Source organism: Sinohyriopsis cumingii, chromosome 17 (assembly GCF_028554795.1).
Source record: "Sinohyriopsis cumingii isolate HCF-2022 chromosome 17, ASM2855479v2, whole genome shotgun sequence".
Classification (NCBI taxonomy): domain Eukaryota; kingdom Metazoa; phylum Mollusca; class Bivalvia; order Unionida; family Unionidae; genus Sinohyriopsis; species Sinohyriopsis cumingii.
Genome location: NC_142977.1, coordinates 49,827,620 through 49,854,930, shown reverse-complemented (window position 1 = coordinate 49,854,930; position 27,311 = coordinate 49,827,620). Strand labels below are relative to the sequence as shown.

Below are 27,311 nucleotides of genomic sequence, written 5' to 3'. Positions count from 1 at the left end.
ACTCGAACCCACGTATATACATAGAAGAAAATAAATTCGGAGAGAAAAATTTGAACTGCAAACTTCTCGATTTGAAATAGAGCCATCATAACGTCTGAGCGTTCGAACTTGCTTAATAATGCTGTGAAATTCCCTGCAACCTAACAGAGATGCTCTAAGCAATAAATATTAATTTCTTGCCGGTCATTGTTTTTTTACGTCCATGCCCTTTAAAACTTATATGTATTGACAGAATTACAACTTTAAGATGCTAAGATTGACAGAGCAGCCAATAAAGACAATGATGGAGAAAAAATATTGTCCAATGTTATTACATTTTGTTTTTTTTTAAATTTTGTTTATTGTGAGTACGCGAACTCTGTATCAAAATAAGTCGTACAACAGCTATTACAGTTGATACAACAGCTATTACAGTTGATACAACAGCTATTACAGTTGATTGCAGTTGTAATAAATCACTACTGGTCCCATTAATGCTGCGGACAGTGGAGATGAGAGACTTCCTTATGTTTTTTGTCTATCTGAGAGACACTCCCCTCTATTTATGTCTGCCTAAAACACTGTGTAATGGTGCCGACAACCCATTGCATAGAGTATACATGTGTAACTGTTTAAATTCTATAACTTTTTGTTACGTAACTGATTGGACAATTGTTTCGAAAACAAAGTAAAATACCTCTAGTGTTCGTTCCCATTTTATGAATGGGAATGTCTCGCATACCTTAAGTCTGTTTGGTTATGTAGTTCTGTTTGGAAGACAACACTGAATAGAGCCATATACGCGGATAAAATCAATGGATCATATTTCTTAACCGATACCGGTGTATTAGATAGTAAATGAAGTAGTACGGCAAAGCACTGAAATCACCTGATTACCTCTATATTTTCTTCGCAGATATGTTTTGTAAAAAGATAATAGTACTATCATGGATACAAATATAGGCACGTGCTGTTCACTACCACCCCTCTGAGTTGTTAGACTCGCCTAGTATGAATGTGGGCGATAGTATTACAGTGTCTTCGTATATATAATCCTTCAAAGCGTCCTTGTGTCCTTTGAAAATTCAACACTAGGTGAGAGTGTGCTGCGATTATAAGTATTACACCACAGGAATTTCTAGAAGGTAAACTTCTTATATTATACGCTTGGTCAACACCACGTGTGTGTGCGTCTGCGTGTATGTGTATATGTGCGCGTGTGTGTGTGTAATGTAACTAACAATATCAGTTTTGTCATCTTCGCTAGCCAAGGTTCCGATATGATAAACGTAAATAGGGTTATCACATATTAACCATGGCTAGCGAAGATGCAGTTTTGTGGAAACTCAAATCTGTGTGTGTGTGTGTGTGTGATCTGGAGTTTTAACGTGGCTTTAAGTTTTCAAGCCATATTGTTACGATGTCTGCAGTTGGGGGGGGGGGAGGCATCATGTCCCACCTAGTCACATTATCCTGGTACCAGTTCGACCAGTCCTAATACTAACCTCTTAATGCTAAGCGCCAAGCGAGGCAGCTGCCCGAACCATTTGTATAAGTCTTTGGTATGACTCGGTCGGGGTTCGAACCCGCGACCTACCGCATCCGAGGCAGACGCTCTAACCACTTCGGCCACCGCAGCGATTAAGTAAAATGAACTTGTGAAAGATTTATAACTTGTTCTAATAAATATATGTGTTGTTATAAAATTTTGTTGAATTATTAACCATACGCGTGATTAAATATAGTTATTAATTGTTTATATCCTTGAGTATATTATATTGATTATATTGATTTATGCCTTATGTCAACCAACTCTAGGCTTTGTTGTATTTGTATTGTATCTGTCTACACGTGAATGCACTGTCATGGCAATACACAATAATCACCGCTACACTATTCATTGGTAATTCAGGGTTCATGCGGTCTTTGAAGGTCTTTGACAGTTTGGGAAAAATGGGGTAGCATTTTCAAGGCCTTGAAAGTTTGGGAAAATCAAGCTGATTACCCTGAGGTCTTTAAAAGTCTTTAAAAATTGAAATAAACCGAAACATTTTAATTTCTTCCCATAATCACAAATAAAAGTGTCCAAGGTTGTTAGATTCGGATGTAGTCGAGTTTTCCTGGTTTCTTTCTTTTGATGACCCGTTCAGTTTCATTTCATCATTAAACAATATTGTAGCATTTTGCATTCGTTGTTTTTTCATATAACATAACTTGTATACAAAATGTTAGCGTAACTAGGTCTTGGAAATCTCTGTTTGTGGTCTTTGAAAGTTTGGGAAAAGTTTTTGAATTCATCCGTCAGAATTCTGTATGAATCCTCCGTATGAACTCGAAATCCATTTCCTAAAAGTTGTAATCATTTTGATGTACAAAACTCTTCACTGTGATCGATTACTAAGGTTGAACAGGGTCAATTCTAGATAACGCTATATCGAAATTCACGATGATATAGAAATAATGCGCCAAAGCATTAACAACATGCGCGAAAATTCCACATCATATTTACAAAACTTCATCTTCATGTCTCCACTAAAACCCTCCTATGTTCATACCCCCCCACACCTTTATCATCCAAGGGAGGGGGACATTTTCAGTTCTGAAATAGATCCCGTTGATTAGAAATCATTTTAACTTGATTAATATTTGACATTAATGACAACTACGAGATGACGTTTGAAAAATGTTGAACATGTGCTTAGTTGAAGTTCACTGGTTTTCTCTAAAAATGTCATCAAAAGAATTTGAATCGGAATTTGTGCAATTGGTGCAGATGTATTTCTCTACCAGAGGTACACTACTTGTGCAATTTGATTTATACTGCTGCAGAGAGAGAGAGAGAGAGAGAGAGAGAGAGAGAGAGAGAGAGAGAGAGAGAAAGTCGTACTTAGTAAGAATAAGACAAAGATATACGCATGGGTACTGTGTGAAATTTCATTAAAGTTAGACTGGTTTGAAGTATACACTACTTAAAACTTAAAATTGTAACTTAGTTTTTCTAGCCATGAAACGGAAGAAACCTAATTAAACTTTGTCAGAAAAAGATGAATTTTGTTTCATTTGGCATTTACCCAGCGTTTACAGAGATAACTTCTGTCACTTAACACCAGAGCTTACCAGTTAGTTGCTTCGGAGACTTGCATATGTACTCTTGAGATTAAACGTCTTGAATCACGTCAGAAAATTCTTATTTACCTCGAAGTATTTGCTTGATGCCATTATCATTGTTCATGTTTGCATATATTAGATACATGTTGATCAAACTAGAGTATGGACAAGAGCTAACGAGTCTGAGATAACTTAGTCTTACGAAGGCTTTGAAGCACACTAACGGTATCAAAACTTGCAAAATCATGATTACAAAGCTTAACAGCGATCGATTTATGCTAACAATATCGCCATCATCGTTGCCACTAAAACAATTGTCCCTTCCGCATTTATTCCAGTAGGTTCACCCACTATAACAAATCTCCCCCAATCAAATCGGGCTAAGAAAATTAAAGCCCCCCCCCCCCCCAAGAAAAGCCAAACACTCATAGTAGTTCTACTCTCCTCAACCCGATAAAAATTCAAAATGACTATGAAAAAGTGTTTATTGTTAGACTGCTGGCTAATACTATTTTTCTTTGTTAGGTCTTATGACCGTTTTTTTGTGTCTCTTTTACATGATAAATATATAATATTTTCTGAAAGGTTATAAATTCATGGCTGATTAATCGTAATACAACGATTTATTATCAAAAGGAGAGAAAATCTAAATATTTAGAATTTGAGATTTTTCATTATTTTCGAATTGTTTCAAACAAGAAGTTTGTGTCTCCTTATAAGATACTGAAGCAAACTTTTGCGACTACATGGCTGTATGTTATAATGAACCCTGACAGGGATTTCGAATTCTAGGTTTTCATGTTAAAGCTATTTAAATATATAAAATAATTCAATTATTAAAACTTCCAACATTAATAGCATTTCATATCTCATGTAATTTCAAATATATGACACCATTTAAAAAATCCTGACTTGGTTTATGACCTCATACAAAGGTCTAAAATATTGTAAATTTAGAAGAAATTAGCTCTAACAATATCTGAACAGTCAGTTAATTTTTTAATCGATTTTAATCAATACAATTTAATTGTAATGAACATAAATTCACTTTAAAGTTTTTATTACTGTGTGTCGCAAAGATAATGTACCACCAGTCTCCATTTTGAGATCTATACAGATATGTATGTTTCTCAATGTCTGTCTCATATAAGAAGAGATAAATTTGAAAATAAAGATTCGCGTTACATACCGTTGTTTATCTTAGGAAGGAACGCCTGAACCCTGGCTTATGCCATGATATCAGATGTGGAACAGACGCCAGTGATGTCTCTGGTTTCATTGGTGACATGATCTGAAGTTCACATCAGTGTATCCACTTAAAGTTCTCCCGCATACCTCAGACACTAGGGAACGAACTCATTCTGTCTTGTATTATTCATTGTCTTAAATCCACTTATGTCACATATATGTATTTGTGTGTGCATGTGTGTGTTTCTGTTTGTGTATGTTTCTATCTAATAAAAAGCGAGCTCATTAAAAAAAAGTCTCTTTCATTTTCCTCTAAGTTATGCCATGCGTGATTATCAAAATTTGATCACGTGGTTTCCATTATCTGTGAGCTAGCCCTCGAAGAAAATGTACCCTGTATAGTCATGTATCACAGATATACAACTGCTTCTATGTAGCTTATTTGAAATCACACATACCAAACTGAATATAGCCCAAGTATTAAACAGTTTCAACAAAGTTAGTGTTGCATTTCTCTTCAAATGGAGAACGTCATGACTTGAAGCAATGCAGTTCATGGTAGATCTTGTAAGATCCGGTGTATGTTTACAGTAACTACACGTGTATCTCTTCCAAGTCTAGTACATGACCACCACCACCCCCAGAAAGAAAAAAACCCACCAAATGTTAGCTTCATATGATAACATAAGCTTTAACTTTGCATCAAAGACTTTAAGAATAATATCTGTTGATAGTTTTCCAAACATAATATATCCAGTGCACTATGCAATTTTCAGTTTGTGATTACCGAAGTACCATTGTTTTGATTTCCTAAGATAACATCCTCTTCGAAGAAAGTCAACTTGCATTTTTATTCAGATTAAGTATTAAACACCATTCGTCACTATATGGTTTATTTTTTTTTTAGCAATCGCTGGATATGGATTGGTTTGTCAGACAACGATTACTAAATTATCAGCACATGTCAATAGGAAACTCTATAGCACCAATATCCTGAGCTAGGACACTGTGTAAGTCTTAATCAAAATGGTACAAAAGTACTGGTGAAAGAATACAACCTTGACATACATGATAAGCACAGTTAAAACTAACCTTTTTGAGTGATACCAGTCAATTTAATATCTTCACATGTAACATATTTGAATTTTGCGGCTCATATGAAGTGTCAGAAATTTGAGCCATATGGCTGAAGTATTTATTACGCAGAATGCTTTCCTTAAAATGTACAAAATGTACAATTAAAATATCATTCAATTTCCCGAGATTTCTTAAGATATTTTTAAATTAATGTGTACAGATCAAATATATTATATACAGTACTATAACCTTTCCTAAACTATACTTGCTTGTCACCAAGTAATTGTGTTGTTCAGAGTACTCCATTATTTTCTTGTTAAAATCGATGTATAAACTTTAACTAATACAGACAGTAAACGAATATCTCTATAAGTAGTCGTAATGTGTTTAATCATAGTTCTTGTATAATGGAATGATAATCACAATGCACCAGTCTATTGAAATATAAGAAGCTTTAATCACTAAATTAAACAGATTAAAAACTAATAATGTCATTGCCTCCAACATGCATAAATCCTTTATCCACAAGAAAAAATGGATAGAATTTCATCTGAGATATAAAAAAGTATGGGATAGATAGATAGATAGATAGATAGATAGATAGATAGATAGGTAGGTAGGTAGGTGGGTAGGTAGGTAGGTAGGTAGATGGATAGATAGATAGACAGACAGACAGACAGATATATAGATAGATATATAGGTAGGTAGATAGATAGAGAGAGAGAGGTAGATAGATATATAGATAAACAGATATATAGATAGATATATAGATAGATAATAGATACATACATACATACATACATACATACATACATACATACATACATCTCATTTCAAATCAATGCTTATTGTTTTTATTGGACTCAAAAGTATGATACAAATTTAAACAAGGAAACAGGTAAATAAATTATCATATTTGTTCCTATCAATCCACCTTTCTGCTCGTTATCTCTTGTAATCATGTAGTTCCATCTTTGTGTATTTCTCTGTATCTAAAGGAAATAATAATATATTAATGTATATTTTAAATTTAATTAATCTCTTGAAAAAGTAACCTCCCATATATGTAATTATTCTTATTAATTTATTATTGCGAACAGAATACTAATTGAGTTTAGTTGTGATTTGTCATGAGTATGTTGTGAACAATGGTGGACAGTCCTTTCCTAAAAGTAAAAGAAAAAATTATGCATGTGTCCATTTTAGCAAAACATGAACATGAATACATTTGTGCAATCTAAAACTTAGATGTGACATATACCGACTTTAGCAAAGTGTGCACGTGTACTGTATTTGCAACTTTTAGTTTTAAATCGACATAATCACGGTTTAGAAAACTAATGTACGAAACTCTGTGTTTGGTGTTCTGTGTTAATAGCATTTGGCCATCGTACTATGGTGATGTGGAAGTTTATTTCTTTCAAGAAATTACAAACTGCCCTTTCATATACATTACTGCCTTATTTTGAAAAGAAAAAAATGCTACTATGAAATGTGGCTATACTTCAACTGTTCATTGAGATCGTCGTAAAAATCTCAACTGGCAAGAAGATAATAAAATATTTTTTGTTTATTCAGTGAATGGCGACACGTAGGCATCATATAATTTTCAAGCGTCTATCGTCACAAATGAAAGTCATCACCCATATTTAGCGGAAACACTGATATTATAGCATTATGTGCTTGAAGTTTTCATTTTAATGTGCTAGAATTGTATATCTCGCATCCACAAGCAGAAAGTTGCCTTGCCAGAACACCGTTCACAGGTGATCGATACACTAAGATGCTTCACAGGACCCTGATTGAATCAACCTGTCATATTGATGCTGAAACAGGAATGCAAGGTCAATGCTTTAGTATCATATCGACCGCTCCGGTATCGTATGATGTGATCAAGATTAAACATAGAATTTGAAGCATTTCACTGAGCATAATCGATTGAACACCTTTAGCCTGAGGCCAAGTTATTAAATAATGGATGAATATGCGTGGGACGGTATCAGCATAATGCCAAACAGTTTTTATTGCCATATCCTTGTGGGGAAAAAAATCTATATCTTCCTACAATCGCTGAAGATAATGGGGAAGGACAGGAAGCACACCATTAGGTTTCCATTAAAACTTTCTTTTTCATCAGTAGCCAAAATTATTCAGTAATTTCAATTTTGGTCGTAGTAATTACACGCCTTTGGTATACAATATACGAAGAAAGTAAAACTAGTATCCAAAACAGATTATTCGCCAAATTTAGTAGCCAGCCATATGGGAAACATTATTTGTTTTTTTTTTTTTTGGGGGGGGGTTGGGGGTTGGCCATCACTAATGGGAACATATATACATCAAATTAAGGATTGTTCACATTTTAACTTATACAATATAAGTGCAAATTTAACATTTATAGAGTTTTGAAATGGTGTTCTGGATACACTCTGATCTACCATCCTAATATGTGTGGACAGATTATAGTATTTTTGTTTGGGTTTTGTTTTAGGGGTGGGGGTGCGTGGGTGAAATTTTAGGTATTATCAAACAGAGCAGGTACAGAGCTACCATCAAATAATGCATGAGCATATCAGTCTCTAGAATCGTATAGTGAAATAACAATTATAATAAAAAGAAAAACATACACATAGAACTATCATCGCATAATGAATGGACAGACTAGAGTCTATTAATTTTGTTTGTTTTGTGGGGGTCGGGATGGGGGTGAAATTTTAGGTATAACAACCCAGACACAGATCTACCATGAAATGGCAAGTCAGTCTCGAGAATGATATCGTGAAATAACAATAATAAATATAAAAAACATATACCTAGAAATATCATTGCATAATGCATGGACAGATCAAGGTTCATTCTCCTAACCTGAAACCATAAGTATAACAAATAACATAACTCCTGATATACCATCAAATAATACACGGACATATAAGGGTCTAGTATCTTAGCTTGAAATCGTAAGTATGACAAACAATATAAACCAAGAGCTATCATCAAATAACGCTTGGACAGATCAATCTCTAGTATCCTGTCGTGAAATAACAAGTACAGCAAAACATTATAAACCCATACCTAACATCAAATAATGTATGGACAGACCAGAGTCTAGTTTTCAAGCTTGCAATTATAAGTACAACGACTCGTATAGACCGAGATATGTCACCAAATAATGCATGGACAGATCAGGGTCTGGTCTTCTACCTACAAATGATAAGTATAACAAACGCATAGACCCCGATCTGTCATCACATACTGCATGGATAGATCAGGGCCTAGTCTCCTAGCGTCTTCAAATACAAGTATAAATAAAACTCTAAATACCCATGGGTTATCATCACATGGACAGATCAGGGCCTAGTCTCCTAGTGTCTTTGAAACACAATATCAAGTATGTTTACTTGAGATTACAAGCATAACAAACAATACAGATCTTGATCTACCAGCACCTTATGAGCTGGTAAATCGAGTTCCATGTTGTTTGTGGTCTGCACGTTTTCTACGCAAACACATACTTTGCATAGATATCAGCATGCGTATTTAGACAGAGAGCATGTGTTACTAACGACTCGTGCATTATCAAGTTGCTGCATTATGTTCTGGTCATTCACCGTTCGTAGCACGTCATTTTAATACAACTGATGTAAACTACTGTTACATTTCTTTACAGAGAATAACACTGAAGACATGGACTGGATTTTATATGTGGCTGTTATAGAAGTAATGATTGCAGTTTGCAAAACAGGAACCGGTAAGTTTCAATTGTAACTCTCAGAGTTAACTCTTGTATATATATATATATATATATATATATATATATATATATATATATATATATATATATATATATATATATATATATATATATATATATTGATTGGAACCGGCGTAATTGAAAGCGACAAGTTCTGTACTGATGCGAGAGGCTTGTGAGCTCGAATACAATTGTCGAAACCTTCCTAAAGAGGTCGAAGGTTGTCCAAACTGTTTGGCTACTATTGATGGGAATTCAGAATAAATAGGGAATGTTTTAGGCAGGTTCTGATTTATATTCGCACATGCCAAACACAAAAGGAACACACCCACACTCTCATTTAAAGACAGACACACATAATGGCGATATTCAAAGCAATCTATCTATAGAGGACACCAAAGTGGCCAGATATTTTCGTCCTTTATGGACAGCTGTCCTTTATAGAGGTGAAAGATGAAGCAAATTATTAAGAAGAGTTCATTAATGTTCTTGTCCTCTATGAGTAGTTGTCTTTTATAGAAAGATGAACACTTATTTCACTGTGATATTGTTTTAGATACCGAGATAAGCCCTCGTGGCACATTCAGATAAAATGAACGATTCCTATAGCCATATCTTTGAGGATGAAAGAAAACTTGGAATTCATAAATCTATGTTTGAACATTTGGATATGATACAGTTTTACTCTGGGTACAAGTTTCAGACTTGTGGTACCGTTGTAATTTTTGTAATGATATTCATGAACTTTAAGCTCGGTATACAAAGTTCAAAGGTCAGAGCTTGAGTAAATCACTCAAAAGGTTGAGAACTATGAGGAATGTAGTTGAAATAATATTAACCGCATGACAGCGTATTTTTTAACATTTTTTTCTCTCACTAAACTGCATAAAAAATGGAAGATTTTTTCCGCGTATTTTTTTTATTAACTAAGGGACCAAGTACGATAAGGTAGTGACACATACACATGTTTCTGTTGTTGTTTTGTAATTTCTTACAGAAGGGCTAGACATGTGAGAATTAGCAGACGCTGAGAGTGTATAAAATAGTCACTTTGTATTATCCTTTCATGGTATATGTATCATGACCCGTGTCTACGTAACATTTGTAAATACTTTCTCCCTTCTGTTTAGTTGAATGGCTTAAATACAGATTAAAGGTCTTCTCTTTCAATATTCAGCGTCAGTTTTAGGGCTGTTCGGGCCAGGTGCGAAATGATGACAACGGGCCCCAAAAATCTAATTTCTTTATCACTGAAGAAATTATGTGAAATATTCATAGAAAAATGCAGGTTTGTTTTCAAAATCAAATTTAGCTTTAAATAATCTGCTTTAATTATAATCTTACAAACTCAACAAAAAAAAAAAATTGGCCTCCTCCCCCGTCATCTTTCGCACCTCGCTTAAAGCCGCTACTGCAATATCGGAATCCTTTGGATAGATCTGATACGGTCGTCGTAGTCAGATGTACGATGGAATGGAATGTACTCGAAAAGGATCTGTCAGTCTATTTACTCGGTATTTTGTACGAATAACTTCAAACATCTAGATTAGCGTGGCGTCTAGTCACCAAACGTGGATGATCTATCCCAGTGCTGTCCAATCCGCGGCCCGTGGGTTGATTTTAAATGACCCGTCAGAGCTCGAGCAGCATTATAGTCGTTGCAATTCAGTTTTCTGCTGCGGCCCTCGGCTTCAAGAAAATTTTTTCATTTGGCACATGGTGTCAAAAAGGTTGGAAAGCACTGATCTATCCAGTCGTTGTTTGAATGGGATGGTCAAAATCTCAATTGTAAACAAGCTAGAAAATTGTCTTAACAAAGGAAATTTATGAAAAGTTTGGCAATATGGCCTTGTGCCTATTTGCACGATGTCAGCAAAAATCATAAGACTTAATTACAGATTAACATTTTTCTTTTAAATGTTTGGTTTGTCGGAAGTGCACTTAGCGCTGACCATGAAAATAAACGTACATACATACATACATACATACATACGTTCTGCTCAATCTTTACTAGGCTACATCCTGACCAGTCTTTATATGGGCTAATCCTTTCTTTAGCACTAAGGCTTCAAATATACTCTGTCAATCACTGTTAAACAAATAAATATACCCAAGCAGTAGCGTTCTAACCAGGATGGGGGCTGGAGGGCAGACAGGGCGGTTGCCCCTAGCGCCAAAACCACGGACGCCAGAGCTCTTGTGGCGCCAAAATCCCTTTGGGCCTTCATCGTAACCCCGGGCGCCATTTACCCCTAGTACCCTGTTGCAAAAATAAATGTACCCAAGCATTTGTCGTTATCTTTGATGACCAGTGGCGACCATTGGCCGTTTCTTTACCTTTAAACTGTCTAGTTCTTAGTTTGTTCAAGGGATTGCGTATGAAAAAATTTAATTAAAATTCTGTCAATAGTAAAATATATTTTTATTTTAGAAGATTTTTAGAATTTTTTAAAAATATTTTAATATACAGGTTTAAATGACATTCCTTATGCTGAATTTCATGAATAATAAAGTATTTTGCCACAGTGACTTGGACTGCTCTTTTGTTCTATTTATGTAGGTATTTTCTCCTGAGAGATTAGTTCCTAAATGTGCCAGGTCGAATTTCTAATGCATACATTTTCTTGATAATCCCAGGGACAGTTCGTTGTTCTCCACGTACATCATAAGTCGGGACCATTTATCACTGGGCATTTCACCCCTTATCCCGGATCACCCACACCCTCTGAAGGCGAGAGGACAGTATTGATTAGTCACTGTCCATTGTTGGTAGGTAGCCAGGTCTTGTCCTCGCCAGCTGTACACCATTTTAGCAGTCTTGTCTGAGGATGGAACTGCCATTTTCCGGTTTCTTCCTGTTATCCCAAAAGCACTGGTCATCTTCCGGACCGAAACGAGCAAGTACTCAATCACCTGCTTTTGCCTCTCTATATCAGTTGTGCATACTTGGTCAATTTTCTTTCATAAGTCTCATCACATCTGTCATCACAGGAAAAGCCAACTCAATAACCATCTGCTTCTTCCCAGATTCTGACAAAATCACCATATCTGGAGGAAGATGCATCTGTACAGTTTTCGTTGCAATTACTGAAGTTCCTACCGTATCCGCTATACATCGACTTGACATCAGATGGGTTCAGAAGATGTAGACTTGCAGCTTGTTTTATGGACACCAACCTCTTTTTTTTTTTACTGTGGAATAAATAATGTTAAAAATGGACTTAATCCTTCTGTCGACACTACCCTGCAACGAAGCATTTAGGATGTTCTCCAAGTCAGCGTCAAACACTTCCCAAGCCTTCCTGTTGTCCAACTTTTGTCCTTCCACTCTCTCCTTTCTTTCTATATCGACTCATCTGAGCGTTTACTGTCGTTGATCTTCGTCTTCGCTGACAATGCATCGTAGCTCAGGCCGACTAAAAGCCGTAGTCGCTGCCTGCGGTCTTGGTTGCGAAGAGTTCAACAGTATATATTCAATACTGACAAATATATCCTTTGTCTGCCTGTCCTTCATTCCGCCCGCTTAACATGCCTTGAACGATTCTGCTGCATAAGAGACCGTCAGCAACGTGTTTGATACCTGGATTACCTCACTTCTGGGCCACCAGCTCCGTGATCTGTGCATTGCAACTGACTTCTTCCTGACCGGCATCGCTATCTAGATCGATGGATTTTCAGACACCCTGCATTCTTGCACAACTTGGCATAATGGAATCTAGCCTGTACTACAACGTCTGTCAATGTCCACTGAACAAGCCTTTTCGTTACAGATGAATCTGTGACCTCGATTCTTTTATCTCCCTCCTCCCTCTCGATAGGCTCTGGGAGTGTTCATTACTTTGCTTGTAGTATCATTGTGGTGGGTGTCACTGTACGAGGGTTTCATGACGGGATACCTCCTCCTAGTGCCTCTGAGCAGCCTTTCCCAGCTGTCAAGTGTATCTACAGCGTCACCGACCTATCCTCAGTTGCCATCCAGCCTTTTCTGACAGTTACTGGTTACCCCGAAGAATCAGTATTTTGATGCAGTTCATCCACTACTACACAAAAACACCATCGCCAGCTTGGTCCATCTATCGCTGGATGTTTCGTCTCTTATACCGAGATGTCCTTCTGCTGACGGATGGGCACTGTTGCCCATCACTGCCCGTTAGTGTATGCAGCCAGCTCTTACCGTGGCGCTTTATAGCCAGCTGGACACCGTTTCAGCAGTCTTAACAGCTGTTTCCGGTTTTTTTCCAGTTATCCCTAAAGCAGTGAATATACTCATTATCAGGAAACTCAAAAACATTTTCAAAAGACTTTGCTTTGTTCATTTTACAAAATTAGGTTCATGTGATTTGTAAAGATTTACTAGAAGACTTTGATCTTAGTAATTAAATTGTCTTCCTTTTGAAAGAAAAAGTATACCTTATATTCTCCAGGACATTCAAGTCAAAGACAAATAAATTCACTTCTTTATTAAGCAATAGGTTGACCGCCTCCTCCCAGATTAAATGCGTGAAATTTTAAAACGAAATTGGTATACACTACTCTACACTACTTCGGTCTTATCTAGTTAGTATTGACAGGGAGCCGTATTGGCTCCGAAGTTGACATGCTGGATCTGCCACCAGAAGAGTGCAGGTTCTGACCAGACTATGCCAGATCAGCTTCCATGGTGTGTCCCAGGCAAATCACTTTAATCCGATTTCCTCGGCATGAGATAACCTTTCACAAAATGACGCAATATTCATAGCCAAAAGAATAATAAAAGATAAATAAAACAAGCAAACAAAGCATATTATTTGTTTTAAGTTATCTTACATATATTGAATTATTTCAGTACTAATATTAGTACCCCTTCTGTACAGTAAGCTCTTGTGTTATTAACCTTTATCAAAAGATGTGGAATGTGAGCAGCTTGACAATAATCTTGCAATCAAAGAACTTTGTCCTGCAGTCACAATAATTCATATTATCGTCATAAAGGTTAAGGTATGCAGAGTTTTAACTCATTACTTAACACGTACATCCAATCATAACTAGTCTTATAGTATTCTGCTTGTGTATTACATGCGCCCAATTTAACACCTATATCGACCCAGATCTACTGGTTCATAATTCGCCATTTTACCAGGATCTATGTTGTTGGATGAAATAATCATTAGAACGAACGGATTTGATTGATTTGCAGGGGAATGTAGTGACGGCAAATCTGGGTCTACGCTAGACACGTGCTGAGTGCACATAATACAGTGCACAATACAATGGGCAGTGTTTAACTCATTATATAACGATACACCCAAGAATACTATACCTATGATCGACTCCAGAAAGTGTGACCCCACACTGATGTCATAAATATGAAGTGATCGCTAAATATTTAGACAGGGGTTTTATTGTTCATATACTTTGCCTCTCAGATCACATTTGGAAGAAGAAGAAAATGGCAACATTTGAGAATATAAACATATGTTAGGACTTATTCAGTTTAACTTCAGCTAGATGGTAACATTTTTAAGGCCGTGGCTTTTCGCTCGGCCGCTATATGTCCGCATATCAAAAGACTATTCGCAAGGACGCCATGTACCTTAATTAGGAAGGCTGCCGCACGGCCACTGGCTGTATGGCCTAGGTTATTCGTTCGTCCGTCCGTTGCGTACATAATTTACTTACAACTGTTCGTGTGCTATCGGTGTACCTACCTGATCTTCCGTTTTTTCTTCTTCAAGTCTGTGCCGGCAAAACTTGTACAACATTACACTTTCGCTACTTATTCTCGGCGGTAACACAGCCTGGTTCCCGGCCCTTATGTTGCTACCAACCATAATGGTAATTATATATACAAGTACGATAAGGGACCAATCTTCAACACATTTACCAGACATATATAGAATCACGTGGTCAAAATTAACAATAATGAATTGCCGAAAAACTGATTTTGTAAAGTGTTGTCGGCACGATGATTACAAATAGGTTATAGTCAGCCTCCCATTTACCTAAGATATTTTCTCATTCTTCGTGTTATCACAGGAGTCTGAAGTTTTATCAATAAAGTACGGTGAAATTTCTGACAACATGAAATCACCTTATCGCCTTTTTTTTTTTATATCGGTAATATAAATGAACACATTTATACTAGGCGATTTCATGTTGTCAGAGATTTCGCCGTACTTTATTGATAAAACGTCAGACTCCTGTGGTGTTATGCGCTTTTTTGTGTTATCATAACACAAGGGCTCGTATCGTTACTTACAATTTACCTGTCATGCATATACTATATAATAAGCATACGTAGTGTAGTTACTGTATAGCAAGTAGTACATGTATGACAGGTAAATTGTAAGCAATGATACGAGCCCCTGTGTATTATAATAGCTGCTATTTACACATTGACATTCGATGAAATGTGACGAGTGAAATCTGCCGACGAGTCAGATATATGAATATCTATTTCATCAACTGCATAATAAATTAGATACTGTCATCCAGTGCAAATTTCCATCATGCAGTATTTGTACAAATTTCAGTTTGCAATTGCAATACTGAAGTTTGCTTCCTAGCAAGTGATCTCGAATTCTGTGGATATAAGGATACTGTTTGTCTAGTAGCCTTAGGCAGTGGTTCCTACCCCCCACCCCCAGTTTCTGACCGAAATCAGGGTGGCGGTGGTGTTCTGGAGGGTTGCCAGATTTGTTTAGTATGGCAAGACTTAACAAAATGCGGAAATGGGTTCGTGAGGTTCAATTTTTTTTAGGGTTGCAAACAAATAGGTCTTTGGTCTCCATTTATGTGGGTATCTGTTAAAATACCAATATCACTTAGTAATGTAAGCACCTCAGGTTGTAAGATGATAAACTCAGTTTTGGACTTAGATCTTTAGTATCTCGTGTTTTTGCCTTATTTCATGTTTTGAAGACAGTCTCAATATTTTCAGCATTCTTTTGTTTTTGCTTATGTTGGATCTTTCATGAAATGGTGGTGATGATGGAAACCTTATTTTTGTAATATTCTGCAGCACATCTGAAAAGTTTCCCATTCTCATCAAACTAGTTTTTGCACTGGTTTCACTGTTAGGCAGGCTGCCAGGATGCTCTGAAGTCTTATCTTTTGGTGGCTTATTTTCATTTATGTTTGCTGGTATTTTGTCAAGTTGGATAGTTTGTCAGAACTGCCAGGACACACTGGATATCATATGCTGAATGCTTATGTCATTCATTTTTGCTTCTCTAGTTGATGGCATTAACTTTTCCTGACCATTTGGCATGCTAGATAGGTTTGTGAATCTGCTTTGCTTTTTCTTGCCAAAGGCAAGGGAGGTTGTTTTTTTCTGAGTCCCATCCTTCTGAACTTAGTTCGTTGTCAGTTTAATTAAGTGCTTACCTTGTTTGAATCTATTCTTCTTATTGGCATTTGTCTGTTGTACATTTGATTTGTTTTTTTGCTAGATATTGTTGTTTGTTTTCTCTGAAGAGTGATTGTTTCCAATGTCATCCTGAACATAACGATTTTCATCAGGCAAGTGGTGAGACTAGGTTTTACCAGCCTCAGCTCCTAATTGGTCATCTTCCATTATGTGAACCAGCACCACATTCTGATCTTTGGACCACAGATTGAAAAGCATTTTAGAAAGCAAGGTCCTGGTTTTACAACCAAAAGTTATTTGAAGCAGAAATATAAACATTTCTAATAATATTCATTGATAATAACAGCCCTAATGAAAAGCTTAAATTGACAAGGTCTACATATAATAGGAAATTGGGTTTTATTCTTTATCAAATCTAACATTTGATAGTTTTACTATTTCCTAAACCCCAGCCACCTTCATTGGCACATATTACATATTCTTGTTTTACCTACCAAATGCATTCATTGGAGATAAAGCTAATTTAAAAGTTATAACTAAATCAGATCAGTAATTTGTTTTGTTCAAAGTTTAAAGTCACTATTTAAAGAATGGTATTATAGTGAGGGAATGTAATATATTAAAATTTGAGAAAACATTGCAGGTGTGATTAATCTACTCTGCATGGCAGTGTTATGTATATTGCATAAAAATGTACAATTCTTGAAACATGCAATTTATATTGGGTACTAGTATTTAACGTGTAATACAATTATATACATGACAGAACATATCATAGCTCCATACTAGATCACTATTATATAAAAGTTTAGTGAATAAACATGAAACACTGTAAACATGAAATGTTCTCATAACTTTACCGGCTCTGTGGTAACCTATATGATTCAGTGCTTTCAAATCATTACTCTAAGTGTTTTCAGAAGACTTAATTCGTAACATCTTTAATCTATATAAAGTTGAAGAGTTAATATTGCTAACAAAAATTAAAGTGAATTAAGGTAAACCTGGCCGATTCGAACATTTATTCAATAGCAAAGGAGACTTTGTAAGTAGTGAATAAGGAAATAAAGCATTTGTAATTTACACCTCGTAAAACTTTCTCTTATAACTCTTAAAAGTCATGCGACCTGTTGACTTAACATTCCAATACTAGATTATGTGAAAAAGTACTATAGCAACATTAGGCTTGATCAGACAAATCTACTTCACGTACTCATGTGCTATTTTCTTCAAGATAAATGTCTTTAATTCTTTTATAATTTTTCATTTGACTGTGTTTAACCATGCATAAACCTTTCCTCATTCATAGTTACCTAACTTTATTTTTAGAAATGAGCTAAACCTACAGTTGCTATTAGAGCAATCCTTAATCACTACACCTGAATTCACAGGGGAATAAATTATCATAGGAATTTTGTTAGCTTGAATGAACAGCTGACATGCCATTGTCCTTACATATACAAGTCAGACTTCCTAACCTTCTGTGGTGCAAACTGTCCGTAATTTAACATAATAAATCAGGTCATTCGTTTGACATCCATTTGACATTTTGTGTTCCAAGTGGTCTTACCTACCTATAATTTTGTGCTTTGTTAATTGCTTTTGAAGCACTCTGTTTATTTCCCATTTTCTTTCGATATTTATGTGATTCAATAAATTTCTGTTGGGTCAGTATTAATGGAAATGCAAAACATAGTTATTTTTTCAATAGTGACAGGAACGTTAGTGACTAATGTGTCATCATGAAGAGTTTGGTAATGGTTTTGGTTAAATTGCTGTGTATCAGCATTGGTTCGATATAGTAATGTCTCATATATCTGTCATATATTTTTCCAACAATAATTTTTATAGAAGGTCATAAATATAAACAAATTCTATCAGTACATGTACCTAACATTCTTCTTTCTCCAGCTATTTCTATTGGTGAAATGAGATTCATCTGTATATAGGCCATGGGCTTCTGGTAAATAATTAATTCATTAGTTATTTCTACAAAAACACATGATGCATAATATTATAAACTAGAGTCACTTAGATATCTTATTGTGTATAGAGAGAGAGAGAGAGAGAGAGAGAGAGAGAGATCCACCAGCTAGTCATCGACAGAGCTGTGTGGAGTGTTAACCTATTGCCTTTAGTGCCCTCTCCTCTGTTCTCAGTGCCTAACTTGTCCTCCCTTCCTCTACCCACCACCAACTACCTTTCCAAGAGCTCTCCACTGTACTTCTCTCCAGACCACTAAAACACCTGCTTGAATCACAGGTGCTTTCTGTTCATTCCACTTCTTCTTCTGTTTATTTAATGTAGGATAAACTTAAGAATATGCATTTGTCTCTTTTGACTTCCATAATGAAAAATTAAAAAAACACACACACAATCACACACACACAATATATATATATATATATATATATATATATATATATATATATATATATATATATATATAATTTTATTTCTTACAGCGAGTCCTTGCTGCTCCTTTCCCTGTCAAAATGGAGGTGTCTGTGTGACACAAGGTTATGATAATTACATCTGTGACTGTACTGGTACAGAATTTTATGGCCAGAACTGTGAAACTCGTAAGTAATAATAGCATTTGTAAAGTTATTTGAAATTATCTGCACAAAATGTCCAGGAATTATGCATATGATCTAAAAAGTTAAATTTAAAAATATGGAGCCTCACAAAGCTGGTCTCATTTCTTAATACTTTGAATTTAATTGATGTCAAATTTACCCATCAGTCTTAAGGTTCATTGAAATTATCTACAAACCACTGAATATTGAAATATGTTGATATGAATGTTATGATAACTGTATCTCTAGTATTGAAAGAAATACTACCATCATTGCAATATCATTGGTTTATTGTTGTTTTCCTTCTTTTCCTTTTTCTTCTTTGTTTTATTGTTACTGTGTTGTTTTTGTTTTGTTTATGATTCATGAATTTTGAATTTATCTTGATGTCATGCGGTGAATTTGGTTTGCTGATCACCAAATTACTGTACTTTTTCACTTTTAGCAACATTTATCAAGAGGATAAAACTATGGCTGAGGCCCAGTTCGGAAACCCAGCATGGCATATTGACCAGTTATCCATGGTTTTGGGCCATAGTGAATTATTTTCCTTCCCTCAGCAACTTTGTAATGAAGAAAGTGTACACTAGTAAGTATGCAGGGTCATTTATAGAAAATAACCATCTCTTGAGAACAAATATGATAAACAGATTTTTTTCTCATAGTTATGTCCCTTTTTTAGTGCTAATCACTGCACCTCAGATGCATGCACTAAGTTTAGTTGTTCTTGTTGTAGGGTTTAATGCCATTTTTCAGCACAAGATAGGCTAATGGCTGCCAGTATAAATGGTGAAGGAAGAACCCAATCAAAACCCCAGAAAGGACCACTGACCCACCAGATTAGCTACTGGCAAGCTTTCTCACATACCCACATTGGCCAAATCTGAGACTCAAACCCACACAGACAGAAGTGAGATGGCAGTGATCCATAATGGTGAAGGTTTTAGACCACTCAGACACTCGGGGCCCCACCAGGTTTAGTAGATGTCTGTAATCAGTAAAAGCATTGTTCTAAAAATTTGTATTTTATATCTCCTATGACAAAAGCAGGACAGTTTTGTTGATTGTTTATTTTGTGTGCCCCACACATTGAAAAGTGTATGTTTAAAAATGGTTTGGTTTAATATAATACATCTGGCAGGATATTTATAATGAGTGAAATGAAGGTAAATTATTCCAATCAAAATAGTTGTTTTGTTGCATTTCTTGGTAGTTTCATCCAGATGACAAACCTCATTTTACTTGAGGCTTTCTCATTCTTGTGTAAAATATTAAGATATCCAAAGGAGGACTGTGTATGCATCACTTAAGACAGATAGAAGAAAGACCCCAAAATAATATTTAATTTCAATTCCAACTACAGTTTATGTCTTTTGTCTTGGACGTTATCAGGGCCTCCATACTTTTAGATGGTTTTAAGAGCATACTATAAATATGACATACTTTTTTTCTAGTGAGGTCAGCCATGGTGGACAGTCCACCCACTTACACTTCAGATCACCCATACATTACGTGGGAGGCAGCAGCTAATCTTTCTTATTTCACCCGTGCACTTCCACCGGTTCCTCTTGACTGTCCCACACCTCTAGGAGTTTGGGGTAAGTTTCCATGAAAACCTGAGATTGATCCTTAGGACTCAGAGAGATGATGATTTAGGGTATCATGGCAATAGATCCATAATGGATCATAAAATAACCATATACATGCTAGAAGCATATCCAATAGTCAGCTCAGTTATATCTTAAGGTAAATAGGATAGTTTAGTAATAACTTAAATACCATAAATTTGCTCATTATACTGTATCCAACTATCAGCTCGATTATCTCAGGATAGTTAAGTAATAACTTAAATACCACAAGTCCCCTCATTGTACTGTATAGCATACAAGTAACAAACGTACAATTTTGCACATTCTTTTGGTAGGTTTTTTCATGGTCTAAAATAGTCAAAATGTTGTAAATATTTTTTTTTAAATTTTATTTTTTAAAAGAAAAAAACCTGTCAAAACAAACCAAAAAAATCCAGGCAACTTTCATGAAAAAGTTTTCTTTGATAGCATTGATTAGTTTTGCAATGATTTTAACATCAAAAATATCCAAAAATGATTGATATATGATATTTTAAATATGATCAGTTTATATTTTTATAAATTTCACATGTAGAGAGCCAAAATAAATGTTATTTGTTTTAATGCTATAGGATAAACAAATTAAATGAATACCTGAAATGTGTTGGAAATAAAACATCCTTGCTAGATATTATTCCTATATGGATAGTGTGATGGCTTTTTATTATGTTAAAGAGGGTTGGAGTTAAAAATCTAACTATGTATGCTTGTTTCTTAAACAGATTTTTGCCTCATATGAGTCTTTAATAAAATTACTGCTTTGAAGAGCTTACTGTAGCACATGGTATTTTTGGTAAATTGAGATAAATAATACATATAATCAGTTTTGAAAGTGTTTTTCTCAGATTTTTCTCCTTTCTTTTCAGGAAAAAAGACACTGCCAGATGCACAAGTTATTGTGAACATGTTTCTCAGAAGAGAAAAATTTATTCCAGATCCTATGGGTTCCAATGCTTTGTTTGCATTTTTTGCACAGCATTTCACACATCAGTTCTTCAAGACAGATTTCAAAAGAGGTCCTGGCTTCCAGTGGGGAGGACATGGGGTATTTATTTAATTTAAAAATGACTTCATATATATTTCTGGTTTAAATGTTTCTTTCTTTAATCAAATCCCCTTTATACATAAAAGAAAATGTGTCTTTTTATTTATACTTTTTGACTACTATGAAGAAGGGATCTGACTCTCTTTCTCTTTTGCTCTCTCTCTGTTCATCTGTTCATCAGTTCCATGGTTTGCCTGTCTATTTTATCTGTCTCTGATAAGTCCTTACATACATACCATGGCATACCTTTTAATCCTTATGTAAGTAATATTTAAAATAGTCTTTTGAATTTGTTATCTTAACAAAATAAGAACAAATATCTTGTTAGTCCAATCTGGGTTTCATTCAACTACCACAGTATACATGGTCCACTTTTCTTTGAAAACAGTTTGATTTATTTCAGGTAGACGTATCTCATATTTACGGCAAAGATAAAGGTGTTGAAAATGTTCTTAGGAGCTTCAACAGTGGCAAACTACGAGTACAGGTGGGTTATTTTTCTTTTTCAGACATTGGAGACCACACAGAAATTTGTACAAATTCTGGATATAATTTATATTACTTGAATCAGAAGGAAAATATCTATCACTTTAAATCTTATAACTGATGTCCCATGTTTCTTTCGGTAAAGAGAAATAAATAAGTTCATCCTGATAAAGTCGTATCATTTGGATTTATAACCCAATCATAGTGATTCACTAAGTGCCCAGATAATAAAGACATTTTGTTTAATGGAGGTTTTACCCTGTCTGACCCTGGCTGATAAGACGAAACATATAGGGTATTAGTTACAACCTTGAATGACTAAGCATGATGAGCTGTCTAGATAAGAGGAGAGCCATTTTGAAACTCGGTGAATAGGTTTTGTTTTTTGGCAACAAAAAAGATACCATTGTATAGCTCCAGTAAGGAGTATGTATGCCACATTAAGAATGTTGTAGGTACATTTATTGTTACCCTATACATACTATCCATACATCCATCCATCTGTCATGATCCTATTACTGCTTTATAGAGTTTCACTGAGATAGGCATCTATAGGAACAATGTTTTCAGGGAGCATGTGTTTTTTTATTGCCACCTATGAATATACCACTCAAGACAAAGTTTTGGATTTTGTTTTAGGTGGTAAAACGAGATATGAGATACGTGAATGAGTGATTTCGAGGAACTAAAGGGGAGGGCAAAAGGGGATAATAAGCCCTGGCATTAGCAGAAGCCCTCACCCCTCTTTCTGTTTAACTGGACAACTACCACCACAGATTATGCACTGCAGGAGTGTGATATGTCGCAGTTAAAAATATTGTATATACTCACTTGTAAGTCATGTCCAATTGCAAACAAATTAGACCTAGATCAGTCATCACATAATGTTTATTACTCCTCAAAAACTGCATAGACCCTGATCTGCCAACATATTTGGATGTGTACAATATATGCATAATGTCAAGGTCATCTTAAGTAGGACATTGATTTGTAAATGTATTTTTTAATTTGTGCTCATTTCTTATATTTGTTAAATAGTTGCAGTGTTTTTCCTGCCAAGATCTGTTAGCAGTAGACATTATTTAACTTGTTTGATAAATTTCATATAAAATGAGATTGCAGAACATAAGATTTTTCCAACTTATTTAATAAATTTTATATAAAATGAGGATTCATGTAGTATCATTCTGGTATTTCCCCTTGCAGGAAATAAATGGAGAGGAGTGGCCACCCTTACTTGAAAATGCAGCTGTTCCCATGACTTATCCACCATCAGTACCAAAAGAAAGCCAGTTTGCCCTGGGGCACAAAGATTATGGGCTCTTACCTGGGTTATTTATGTATGCCACAATTTGGGTCAGAGAACATAACAGAGTCTGTGATGTACTGAAGAAAGAACATCCTGAGTGGGATGATGAGCACTTGTTTCAGACAGCAAAACTTATTATCATAGGTAAGCAAAATGTATCACTAGGGTTAAGCAAAATATTTCATTGGGGGTAAGCAAAATGTATCATATGGGGTAAACAAAATATATCATATGGGGTAAACAAAATATATCATGTGGGGTAAGCAAAATATATCATTAGGGGTAAGCAAAATTATCATTAGGGGTAAGCAAAATATATCATTAGGGGTAAGCAAAATTATCATTAGGGGTAAGCAAAATATATCATTAGAGGTAAGCAAAATGTATCATGATGGGTAAGCAAAATGTGTCATGATGGGTAAGCAAAATGTGTCATATGGGGTAAGCAAAATATATCATATGGGGTAAGCAAAATTTATCATTAGTTGTAAGTAAAATGTATTATTAGGGGTTAGCAAAATGTATCATGTGGGGTAAACAAATGTATCATTAGGGGTAAGCAAAATGCATCATTAGAGGTAAGCAAAATATATCATTAGAGGTAAGCAAAATGATTATCATATGTTAGTAAATTTCGAAACTGATAATGATTTCGTTTGTGTACCATATATACTTGCTTATAACTAGAGTCCATCCACTAATTGCTCAGACCCAGACTGGCTGTTGCATAATGTGCTGGCAGATTTGGGTCTATGTGGTTTGTTAGGAATAATCAGTGGAACAAATAACACAGACCCTGATCTGCAAGTGCATTATAGTATGGAAGATCAGGATCTTTGTTGTTTGCAGTTTGACTCAACTTATAAGTGGGTATATACTGTACATCTGTTTCTCAGTTCACTCATTTACTTGTACTTTTTGTGACATCTTTCCATCATCAGCTAGAAGACCAGTCTCTTCCAATGACATCTTTATTCAGCTGTCACATCATATCTTCATCATCCTCATCCAGTCTTAAATTTCATTTTGTGTCTATTGTTGCCATGTTATTTTATTACTTTATCCAAAGATATGCTCAATCTATTTAACTTCCTACGTTTGGAAGAAAAAAATATAATTAGTTTGACTTCCGGTCCAAAATATAGTGGCAGAATATTGCAAAATAGTATGTTGCAGAGAAAGGATGGAGCAGATTTGCAAATTGTCTGTTGTTTTTCCATCCAGATTTTAATAAAATTCAGAGAAAAGGTAGCAGAACTTAAGTGTACTGTAATATACAAATGAGTCATTCAGCCTAACTTCAGTGGAATGATTAGCAGAAGAACAGAAAATATTTTCAGTGGAGTTGACATCTACAATAAGTGGTGTTTAAATGGAAATGCAACAGTGTTGCAGTTGGATCCTTCTTTCAGAAAGAGCTTTGAAGTGTAAATTTCACTGGATGAATCCAAGCAGTTTAGATTCCAATAATACAGCAAAACTGCACTTGGATTTCTGTATTAAAAACTTTCATATAACATTATTCATGTTGCTTTGAGTAAATTAGCATACATGTACTTATTTTCAATTTGGATTCCTTCATTTCCTTGTACATAAATTTGCAACATAAAAATTGTAATATTCCTCAGTATCATATCTCTCTCTCTGTTTCTCTCTCTCTCTCTCTCTCTCTCTCTGTATCTCTCTCTCTCTCTCTCTCTCTCTCTCTCTATATATATATATATATATATATATATATATATATATATATATATATATATATATATATATATATATATATATATATATATACACACACACACACAAAGAAAGTAAAGAATGTATTTTCCAAGTATACTTGTAGCTTTTGAGGAATTATATTTAATTACTATGACAGTACTATCATTATGAGTCTAATTATCAGTTTCCAATTTAACTGAAGCAATCCAGAATTTAAATACTGTATTTACAATATATCTTGAGAAACATATTTGCTGGGACAACATTATTAATTTTTAAAATAATTTCTTTTTGGTGTACTGTATGTTCTAGGACATGTAGGTTTGTTTTTTTTAGTCCTAAGTTATCAAACACCTTTGAAATCATTCAAAAATGATATGCCACACTCAGACTTAAATTTGTGTTACAAACAAGCTGATTGAAAATGTCCTCAGTGTCATTCGTTTAAGCAAAAATAAATCATTACGGCTTATGAGAATGAATTCAAATTTTTCTATTTTGATTTATGCTTCAGCAATGTTTCATGGTGATGAAAGATGAAACGCTAACGATTATTTGCCATTCTTGCTCTTTACAACATTAATTTGGGCCAAATGGCTTTTGATGAGCACATTAGAAACTATTCATTGGCATTAATTTTAACTGATGTAAGTACCTACATTACAAAACTGCAATTACAAATAGGTCATAAGGCCAATATACATGTTGTAATGACCAAGATAGGCACATAAGCCATAAGCATTTATGTAAATATGTTGTATGAGAGAGAGAGAGAGAGATTTACAGAAGAAAGGTGCTGAGCTAGATAGAATACAATTGTTTCCAAAGGCAATATTTTCCAAAGTCCCTTGCTTTTATTTTCTGAGGGTTGAATTTTCCTATACTGCACACAAACAAAAAGAATACTGCATGTATTAAATGTGCTCTTTTCAAAAGTCCAACACCTTCTTGGTTGGAACACTATCAGAGGATGAATATCACGGCAAACAGGACACCTCCATTAATTTACCTCTTACAACAGTAAGAGGGTGCATGAGTCTATTCTGTATCCCCAAACCCACAAAGGACACAGAAAAGGAACATATTTGAAATGTGATATAATTTAAATCATTTTATAGTTAAGCTCATTTTTTGAAAGAGTAACTGTGGAATGTGCTGTAATTGAAATCATTTTATAATAAAGCTCATTTCTTGAAAGAGTAACTGTGGAATGTGCTGTAATTGAAATCATTTTATAGTTAAGCTCATTTTTTGAAAGAGTAACTGTGGAATGTGCTGTAATTGAAATCATTTTATAATCATGCTCATTTCTTGAAAGAGTAACCGTGGAATGTGCTGTAATTGAAATCATTTTATAGTTAAGCTCATTTCTTGAAAGAGTAACTGTGGAATGTGCTGTAATTAAAATCATTTTTATAATTAAGCTCATTTCTTGAAAGAGTAACTGTGGAATGTGCTGTAATTGAAATCATTTTATAATCGAGCTTATTTCTTGAACGAGTAACTGTGGAATGTGCTGTAATTGAAATCATTTTTATAATAAAGCTCATTTCTTGAAAGAGTAACTTTGGAATGTGCTGTAATTGAAATCATTTTATAATTAAGCTCATTTTTTAAAAGAGTAACTGTGGAATGTGCTGTAATTGAAATCATTTCATACTCAAGCTCATCTCTTCAAAGGAGGTGTCTGTGGAATGTGTTGCATCTGACATAATTTTATAAACATGCTCATCTCTTCAAAGAAGTAACCATGGAATGCGATGTTATTAACATTGTTTCATATTCAAGTTTATCCCTTCAAAGAAGTATCTGAAATGTGCCATAATTCATATCATTTTGTACCGGTCTTATTATCTATTCCTTCTAAAGTAGTTATTATTGTCTAAGCAAGGGTAAAATTTGAGCTATCTCCAGTGGATGAGAATGGACTGTAATCATGTGCAGGTTAGAGATACGGGTCTACTTTCCACAACAGCAAGTAAGACTAGTCATATTAGTACATTTTCATTCAAATGATATTCAACTCCATAATATCTATTGCATCACTGATTCTGTTTATGGCAATGGTTTTGGTTTAGAATAGAAGAGTTCTCT

General features: G+C 34.9%; 1 protein-coding gene across 4 annotated transcripts in view; it reads left to right on the top strand.

Moving 5' to 3' along the window:
• Positions 1-27,311, top strand: part of LOC149778669 (prostaglandin G/H synthase 2-like) — a 71,282-nt gene that overhangs the window by 31,646 nt on the left and 12,325 nt on the right. For 2 of the 4 annotated variants that reach the window (XR_016415533.1, XM_089939466.1), the window contains exons 1-8: positions 1,019-1,124; positions 9,020-9,100; positions 18,917-19,033; positions 19,476-19,619; positions 20,485-20,628; positions 21,525-21,703; positions 22,107-22,190; positions 23,396-23,642. Coding sequence is in view for 3 of the 4 variants with exons in the window: in XM_089939466.1 (XP_089795592.1) it covers positions 9,037-9,100; positions 18,917-19,033; positions 19,476-19,619; positions 20,485-20,628; positions 21,525-21,703; positions 22,107-22,190; positions 23,396-23,642 (979 nt within the window). In the remaining variant the exon portion in view is untranslated. Of the gene's footprint in view, positions 1-1,018; positions 1,125-9,019; positions 9,101-18,916; positions 19,034-19,475; positions 19,620-20,484; positions 20,629-21,524; positions 21,704-22,106; positions 22,191-23,395; positions 23,643-27,311 lie in introns of those variants that run through there. The other 2 variants (XM_089939469.1, XM_089939468.1) reach the window with 1 other exon arrangement.